Genomic DNA, 9,347 nt, shown 5'->3' with positions numbered 1-9,347 from the left:
GGGGTGATCTAGGTGCTCAGATGTGCATCCTCCGCCTGCCCTACGCACATCGCTCAGCCAACCGCGGGGCCTGTGCAAAGCACAAGTCCAGAGGGAAACCCACCCTTACCTTTTGCCCTGCATTTTCGCAGCTCTCTGTCCTGGATGAAGCCCGCAAACATTTGGGATTCCATGAAAACTTCCAAGAAGCGACGGATGCTCTTGGAGGCCACAGATTTCCGGAAGGCCTCCCTTTGGAAGGCACGTTCTCCTTTTTCATTCTGGGTTAGGAACAGGGAATAATGGCCAATGGTCTCCACAAAGAAGCGGATAAAGACCTCAGACACTAATCCGTTCAGTGTGTTACATTCTGCAAAACAAGGTGGCAATAAGACATCAAAATCAGCTGCTGCCAGAGCTCTCAGCGTTGTCATCCACACGGGGCCAGGTGCTGTCACCCAGCAGTTTGCTGGTGCTGTGCTAATAACTGAAAGGAGTTTGTACCAGCTCCTTGCAGCCCTGGGTATGTGTCAGGCAGGGAAAAGGATAACAGCTTCATAACTGAGAGTGCCAGTCTGCATCACTGGGCTTTCATCATCACGAGTCAGTGAGAAAACCAAATCCTCAGGGAACATCTCGGAAAATTAAAAGTTATGCCCCGTATTTTAACTCTTGAGTAAGTGACCCTGAGAAGCTTCTGAATTACCCAGAATTAAAATATTTGCTCTGGGGATAATAAGCCTTTACCAAGAACTGATCAAAAAGAATATGTCTTAGGATTTGGGTTTTCATAATTTCTGAACTGATCAAAAAGAGCATGTCATGGAATTTGGGTTTTCATAATTTCCAAGATGTTGAAGTAGTTTTACATATGTAACACAGATCAGTAGAAATAAATTTCAAAAACTGAATGAGGGCCTGTTTCATACCTTTCAACCACAGGCATTTAAATTCACCTTGGGCTGTTATTATAATTGCTGCAGAGAAATATGAACCTCCAGAGGCAACTCAGCCCCTCTTGCAATGAAACTATTTTCTGGAGGTACCTGCTTCACTCCCCTGAATATACTGAGTGCCAAGAGCAACTCCAAACTCAGACACACCCCTAAGCATGTAGAGTTATCTGGTTTGAATTAGGGCCAAGTTAACTGCAAACCTCTGCTTGAGTAAAGGTTTAGAGGCACTCATGGGAATGCACGTAATTTACAAAGAAATTAAAATGGATTGCTGACAATGTATTACTGTGGGTTGATGCTATCAGTCTCATTCCCAGTGTGCTCAAAGACTTCAATGTTTCAAAAGCTATTTTGAGTACTAAAGCCCCATCTTTCTTTGTCCTGGATGGAAAGTCTCAATCTTACCTACATGCTCGTATATATTAGTCTCTGTTTCCAAATGAACTTACCATCATCTGAATCACTATCTGAATCCTGATTTATCAGTTCATTCTTTCTCTCTAGAGCCTGCTCCAGAGCAGCTTGCAATTTTCTAGGTAATAGTGTGTCTTCATCATCCATCTGACAGAGGAAAACAAATGTTTAGATCACATTAATCTAGGCAGCCTCTATAGCAAAAGCTTTTGCAAAGTTTAGAATTCAGATGAAAAGAATTTGGTATCTAAACATAAACAAACTAGTGAAAACCTATGTGCAACTATCACACATTTAAAAACAAAATTTCTTGTCGCTTTTCATGAGATTAAAGTGAGAAATTATAATCCAAAGAGCAAGGTAAACAGCTATACAGAAATTTGGAATCAGCTCTTTACTTGAGAGAGTCCAAATAGTTGTTTTTAACTAAAGACACACCATGCAAAGCCTGGCTACGTGTACACACAGCTGCTCTTGTTTGCTTTAGGCAGCTTCTTCAGTTCTTGCCAGTTGTTTTTACTTATATTCTAGTGTATCTTGTTTTCTGGGTTTCCCCTTTGTTGCTCTCTTCATCTTATTTAGTGCTTGTTCAGCAAAAGCAAGTAGACACAAGAATCTTAGCTCTGCAACCACTATTCAGCAGCCAGGGAATTGTACAAGGAAGCTTACTTGTCTAACCTGCAGGTTGTTATTTTTGAAATTGTTATTTTAAAATACATTATTATCAAGAGATTATGATCCTTCATCTCCTGTTTGCAAGGCTTGTGCTTTTCTTACCACATTAAACTGTTCTTCACCTTTCCTTTCTCAGAAATTTTTTTTTGCAATTTTTATCCTTCTCACTTACAAGAGTGTGAGTTTTCTTGCTAACATCTTATCATCTTTGGATATTTCCTTTGCATTGTGAATACAGTCCTTGATGTCTTCAGACAGTCACCACATCTATCCCTTTTGCATACCTGAAGACTGGGGCTTATTTACAGGTGAAACAGAAAATGAGCCTTTTTTTTTTTTTTTTTCCCCCTAGTCTGTTTCCCACCACACAATCCCTGCCAAATATCTCTAATCAAAGAAACCCAACCATGCTAAAGGAGTAAACAGCTTGGTAGACTGCATGGCAACATTTCAAGCTGTACTTTACCTGTCTGATGAATCGATCAGATCCCAGGTTAACCATCAAAGCCTAGAGAAAAGAAAACACCATAGTGAAATATATCTGCAGAGACAGAAAATGTTCATTTGTGTCTGCCTTTTTATAGCAAAATATCATCTGAATTGTCCCAAACCCTCCCATAAATCAAATTCCTACTGTGAAACAACAGTGTGCTTTATAAAACAAGAAGATAAAGTTTTTCTTTAGAGCTTAAAGTCTAATTTAACATAAATAGAACCAATCTCATACTAGGTGAATATGTAAATAAAAGCTGAAAGGGTTAAGCAGACCTTTCTTCTTAAATCTAAGCAAGTCATTGTGAATCCCTTTTGTTAACTACATATGAAAAGTATTTCAGAGAGGTTTAAAGAAAACTGTGTCATTTGAGGCAGAAGAGATTCTGGAGGACAAGGGTGTGACATATTAATGACAATGAAGCAGCAAAGCTGAGAGATGGAGCTGGGGAGATGTGAGAGAGCAGTGTTAGAAAAGTGGGAGGAAAACAGAGCACAGATTTACATGGGCCAGAACCACAAAAAGCCTTGAAAGTGAACACCAGATTATAACATTTCATAGAAAAATTACACAAAACTAACAGGAGTAAGAAAGAAGAGTGTGCCCTTGAGTATTTTTGTGGTATTTTACTGGAAAAGAAGATTAACTCTCATGTGATTTCCAATATAGTATTAACAGAATTTTAGAAGTAAAAAACAGAAAAGCCTTAAAGGTTTTATTTTCTGTGCTGTCTATGGCTTCATGCACAACTGCCATTAGCATTAACAGGTGTCATAGCAGATGGCACTTGATGCCTTCCTCTTCTTGTTCCAGGTACAACAAAATCAGAACAAATCAGCATATTTACACTGTTCTTACTTGTTGACCAGGTTAACATTCACTGTCAAGGTTCCAGGTATGGGAAGAGGGGCAGAATAAAGAGAAGACTAAACCTACTACTGCAGTTTTACCAAGAGGCAGTGGTCCATCAGAATTAGGCAGAGAAGAAACAAAAAGGCAGTTTAAAAATTAAATAAGTGAGGATTTCTGTGTGAATGGGAGGCCAGCTTTACTGTAACCAAACAATTCTGGTGCCAGCTCCTACCTCCTCAACGGGCAGCTCCTTCAGTTTGGGTAGAGAGCTGGAGAGCAGTCCCACCAGGAAGGGGGTAGGGCAGCACACAATGTCAATCATGGATGAAGGCAGAACAGGAATGAAGGTGTGCTGCCAGGAGAAAGGGTACAGCAGGGCCACCACGGCGTGCGAGCAGCTCGAGAGGGTACTGGAGAGATAGGAACAACCATGTTAGCAGAGCTTGTTCCTCATCCACACCACCTAACACCTGCAGATAAACTTAGTGTGTTACAAGTGCCTAAGGGGCTGCCTTTTAACATATCACATCTGGCTTCAGACTGCCTTTGTCCTCTTCCAGTCCATGCCACGTCTGTACTGTGTGGTGTGGATTGTGCCCACCCCTAGCTACTTGAAACTAAAGTTAAAAAACTACAATCAATTTGTTTTATTACAACAGTCAGGAGACACTTGTATCTACAAAATGAGGTTTAATGTTCCAAACAGCTGTCAACAGCAGCCACTTTGAAAGATGCTCAAAATCCAAAAGCTGTTATAACCAGGTCAGTAGTAACGGCACATAATACTGAGGTTCTTATGTCAAGCCCTAGTGCACAAATAAGGGAAAATTAAAAATAAACATTTTTTAAAAATGGGGAAGAATAATCCAAAAGAACCAATTAAATCAGAGGTAAAAACCAACACCCAGCAATCAATACTTGCTCCAAAGGAAATTAGTAAAAGCAACACATTTTTCAAAGTTTGTGTATGTTTGTGACAGCAGCATATTTTTATTGCAATAGATTTTGATGGGCTTATTGACCAACTCTAATAATAAAGGCATTAACCTTACTCAGTAGAACAGTCTAAAATACACATCAATATCCCCTAAATACTGAGGCTTAATATAATTAATGGAAAACATCTTACATGGTCCTTCCATCTACTGAAGACGATTCCATTTTGCAGTCACATGGTTTCCAAATGTTAAAAATAAAGGAACATCATTACCAAGCTATTTCAGTATCAGGGGAATGAAGACAGGCTCCCCATTGCAGAGCTTTGATTTTGGAGGAAGTTACAACGTCTGCTTCTCTCAGGCTGAGGATGACAGAAATTTGGATTTTTACCCAGCCTAGCATGACTGAGCTAATTTTCTCACAGTAAAAACTTCTGCTGTGCTTAATGTAGCCACAAAGAACTATAAATAACTAGTAATTTCAGAGCTGGTACTGCTTGAGAATGCTGGGAGGGAAACGCTGACTTCTTCTGCTGCAAGACTGGTTGGAGACTTTAGGTGGCATTAGACCTCCACTGGTATTACCCTCATCAGCATTTTTAGTTTTGCATTATTCCAAGGCCAGGAGAAACTTTTCACCTGTTTGTTCCTGTCAGTGACTAACCTTTGAAGTTTGCTGAATTGGAAAAGTGAGAATTAGAGGGTAAGGAGAGAAAAGATTGGAGAAGAGCAAAAATGCTTGCCTTCTGCTGCAAATAATGTGTGGTTTTGGTTTTCTTGACATTAACATCTATCAGTAGCATGTACTTACAAGATATGCTGTATGGCAGGCTTGTTGTAAAATGATGCATTTCTCTAATTTTTTTACGTTTGTTTAGTTGGTTTATTTTACAGCAGGCGACACTACTGCCACTGGCTCACATTTTGGTCTTGAGTGTCTGCCATAGCAAGCATCATGGTGTATTTCAGAGGAGCTGTGGAGCACAGTACAGACTCCCAGCACTTTCTCAAGCTCACTGTCATGACTCCGTGGCATTTTCAACTACTACAAATTCAGTCATCTTAGCTGAGTGACTAAAAAAAGAGCCACGTTAAGCTAAAAGCAGGAAGACAAACATTCTTCTGTTACCCAGTTAGTATTTTTTTCCTTTCTATAGAATGCCCTTTTGTAACTTGTTGTTTTACGCACAGAGCTGTGACGTAAATCAGCCCCTGCATCCTCTTGTGCTTGCTATTCCCACGCTAGGGCAGGCTTCGGGCCCCAGCCCAGGACACTGGTTTCTCTTCCAGAGCTTTCCTGGGAGCTGGCTGGGGCAGGGCAGCAGCTGAACACAGCAAGCAGCCATGGGGGAGGTGTCCTGCAGCAGCAGCATCCTGCTCTGCTAGTGTCCCATGGGTCACGCCATCCCCCTTGTCAGCACCTTGGCCTGTGCTTTTTAAGGCTCTGCACAAAGGTTTTCAGAATTCAGCCTCAGAAATCCTTCCTTGTGAGACATCTCAGGCTGACCCCCATGAAACACTTGCTCCAGACTTTCAATCCCCAGAATCACCTGCTGCCCTTCCTCCTGCATACTGCTGGTACAGAGGGATTCCCCCACGCTGTTACCAAACTCTTCCTTGTACAAAGGGCCTGTGTCTCTTCTGTAGCTCAAAAAAGCACAGAATCACAGAATCACAAAATCACAGAATCATCATGGTTAGAAAGGACCTCTGAGATCACTGAATCCAACCATCAACACACAAAAAAAACAACCCACAACCTTGGCCATTAGAACATGTTCTGAAATACCAAATCTACACAGCTTTTGAATACCTCCAGGCATGGTGATTCCAACACCTCCTGGGCAGGCTGTTCCAGTGCCTGACCACTCCTCCAGTATAGAAATTCTTCCTGATATCCAATCTAAACCTCCCCTGAGGCAAAGTCAGGCCATTTCCTCTGGTCCTATTGTTATCCAGTTGGGAGAAGAAGCCAACACTCACCTCCCTACAACCTCCTTTCAGGTAGTTGAAGAGGGTGATGAGGTCTCCCCTCAGCCTCCTCTTCTTCAGACTAAACAACCCCAGTTTCCTCAGCTGCTTCTCATAAGACTTGTGCTCTAATCCCTTCACCAGCTTGGCTGCTGTCCTCTGGACACACTCCAGCACTTCAGTGTCCTTATAGTGAGGGACCCAGAACTGAAGACAACACTCGAGGTGCAACCTCACCAGTGCCAAGTACAGGGGCACGATCACTTCCCTACTCCTGCTGGCCACACTATTCCTGATGCAGACCAGGATGCCATCGGCCTTCTTGGCCACCTGAGCACACTCCTGGCTCATGTTCATCTGGCTGTCAATCAGCAGCCCCAGGTCCTTTTCTGCTGGGCAGCTCTCCGGCCACTCTTCCCCAATTACAGATACAAATATTTAACAAGACTGGGCACAAAACTGAGCCCTGAGGGACACCAACTAGATTTCACCCCATTTACGACAACTCTCTGGGCTCAGTCAGCCAGCCAGTTTTTTACCCAGTGAAGGGTACACTTGTCTATGCCATGATTCTCCAGCTTCTCCAGGAGAATGCTGTGGGATAAAGTGTCAAAGACTTTACTAAAGTCTAGGTAGGCAACGTCCACAGCTTTCCCCTCATCCAATACCCAGGTCACACGGTCTGATTCGTCATCAGAAAAGATACACATTTTTCACTTCAGTGTGAAGCTTTTACATTTTGTAAGGTCAAATCCAGAGATTATGGGTTTAAGGGAAGCCTCAGTTTAAATCTCTAAAATACAGTTCATATCCTTTTAAAAGGGTGTTATTCATGAGAATCGTGTTTAGTAAAATGAAAAGAAAGCCCTGCCCTGGGAAACCAAGTCCACTCCAGTTTTTTCTTTCAAGATGTTCAGCCTACACATTGTCCCACTGTTCTTGTTTATGAGAAATAAGAAGTAAGGTCAGATGATTTATTTTCTTTAAGGTGTGTGAAACACACAAAGTAAAGCAACAGAATACTGAAAGAAATGAGATTTTTAAAGTGTTCTCCATTTTCACAGTCCAGGGCAGCTTTGATAACACAGAGAGTTAGTTTTAAGAGTGGGCTTTTTCATTTGGTCTGTGCAGTTTTACAGGAAAGCTGTATAACATTCTAGCTGTCATCCTAATGGAAAACACTTCTTATATTACCCATATGCAGGTAGTTTATGCATGGGCACAAGAAACCAAACTGTTGCATGAATCAGGCACTAACAAGGAACAGAAAACATCGTGTACTTCAGAGGGGAAGCCCGAGTCGTGTGCAAGCAGGAGATGTGTTTTGATGATCCCATGGTTTAGGCTTGTGTCAAAAGCAAATTAATATGACTTGACTTAAAAAGAACATTTACTGTCCTTTAGATAGGAGTATATCTGATATCAGCTTCTGGGTTTGTCAGCAAACAAAGAACCCCAAGTCTAGGCTATATTAATACCTAAGCACAGCACAATTATCACATTCTGTGAAATACACATTTTCTGCTGTTGAGCAGTGACCAAACACTGCTCTGGCTGTGGGGAGCACTGCTGATGTGGGTGCTGTGCTGGATGTGTCTGCTTCGGAGGACCATGGTTCCTTGCATGCTGCAAGTCACCAACTACCCTGAACTCGTAGTCATATTCAGTTCCATATACACTTGACTATTCTGTTTTCTCTATAATAGCCAAAGGTTATATTCCTTCCCACTTCTCCTTCTACCACTGACTATTTCTCACAGATCCAAGAGAGCCCCACACCCTGAGCATCTCCTAAGCCCAGGACTAACCCTCTAGCACAGAGACATAATTGCTGGCAGGGCTCCCTAATCCTACCTTGCTTTACTCTCCACAGTCATTTTGGCATTTGCATTGAAGGAGAGGAAGGTAAGAATATCCCTTCCCCTTCCTCCTCTCCCAAGGGACAGACAAGCTCACTCAGCCAGGAGGGGAGGGAGAACCACCCCTTACAAGCAGGGCTAAGCCATCCAGTGTCTCCATCACTCCAGAACTGGTTCTGCTTTGCCAGTGCTCTGGACCATGCAGAGGGCTGGAGCCAATTGTCAGAACCTGGTCCCTCTGCTTCCTCGCATAGAGAAACATAGACCAAAATGTAAATTCACAAATAAGTGTTTCCACTGCCTGTGCTTACTTTTCCAAAACCTTTTCATGTTTGTCATTTGTCCCTGCTGATTTAATTATGTTACTCTGTCCACACTTGCTGAACTCTTTCATCTGCTGTGTTAACACACACATGCTCCAGCCCACAACTGCCCTGTGACCCAGTTACCTCCCTGACCCACATCCTTTCATCTGCTCCAGAGAGCTTCCTTCTATTGGAGGTTGGAGTCTGGACGCTCTGTCCTTCCCAGGTGTAAGACCTCAACTCAGGTGGGTGTTACACACCCATGTGCCTTGTCACAGGTCATGGCCATGCTCTTTTGTGATAGATAGCTCCTACCCTTGTGCCACTGATGAACCATGTAACAAAACCAGATGTCTGACCCCTCACTCATACACCCTTCAAAGCCTTTCCTGGATTTACTCCAGTCTCTGAGAGAGAAGTCTGTGATAACATTGCAAGATAAAGTGGTCTGAGAAGTTTGCAGAGTGCCCTGTTAAAAGGCTGTGGGAAAAGGCTACAGGGCTGAGGATTCAGCCTATCTCCCTTCCAACAGAGACTGTATAGGTGGAGGGGAAGGACAAAGCAGAAAGCTTGAAAAGTATAAAGTAAAGAGAAAACAAAAGTAAAAATTGTAGCAGACTGCTGCAGTTTGGATGGAAGATGGAGTGTGTGTAGGATTGCTCCCACTGTGCAGGCAGTAATTCAGTGCAGAATTGGCTGTGCTGGGTACCATACATACCTGAGCTCTGAAAAAAATACATGTTTCTCTGGGTGGATAAGAACAAATAGTAGCAGCACTTTTATTCAGGTAGATAAGACTAAGTAATAGCAGTAGGGACAAGATTTACATTTAAAAGTATTAGTATCATAAGTGACAGTCTCCATATTCCAGCTGTCTCCCTGTAATTGGCTCCTGCAGCATTCCT

The 9,347-nt window shown here is 42.5% G+C and overlaps 2 protein-coding genes across 2 annotated transcripts in view; both read right to left on the bottom strand.

Annotated features, from left to right (window-relative positions):
• Window positions 1-9,347, bottom strand: part of ST5 (suppression of tumorigenicity 5) — a 99,127-nt gene that overhangs the window by 1,559 nt on the left and 88,221 nt on the right. The window contains exons 14-17 of the mRNA XM_009994254.1: window positions 3,602-3,779; window positions 2,491-2,532; window positions 1,385-1,496; window positions 110-349 (exon numbers count right to left, since the gene is read on the bottom strand). Of these exons, the coding sequence (XP_009992556.1) occupies window positions 110-349; window positions 1,385-1,496; window positions 2,491-2,532; window positions 3,602-3,779 (572 nt within the window). The remainder of the gene's footprint in view (window positions 1-109; window positions 350-1,384; window positions 1,497-2,490; window positions 2,533-3,601; window positions 3,780-9,347) is intronic.
• The window catches only part of RPL27A (ribosomal protein L27a), a 20,055-nt gene that overhangs the window by 6,669 nt on the left and 4,039 nt on the right, over window positions 1-9,347 (bottom strand). Inside the window, exon 2 of the mRNA XM_009994253.1 lies at window positions 7,889-7,904. Coding sequence (XP_009992555.1) covers window positions 7,889-7,903 — 15 coding nt within the window. The 5' untranslated portion in view covers window position 7,904. The remainder of the gene's footprint in view (window positions 1-7,888; window positions 7,905-9,347) is intronic.

The sequence above is a fragment of the Chaetura pelagica genome, unplaced genomic scaffold (assembly GCF_000747805.2).
Source record: "Chaetura pelagica isolate M959 unplaced genomic scaffold, ChaPel_1.0 scaffold153, whole genome shotgun sequence".
In the NCBI taxonomy this organism is placed as follows: Eukaryota; Metazoa; Chordata; class Aves; order Apodiformes; family Apodidae; genus Chaetura; species Chaetura pelagica.
This window is presented reverse-complemented; position numbering and strand designations above follow the sequence as displayed.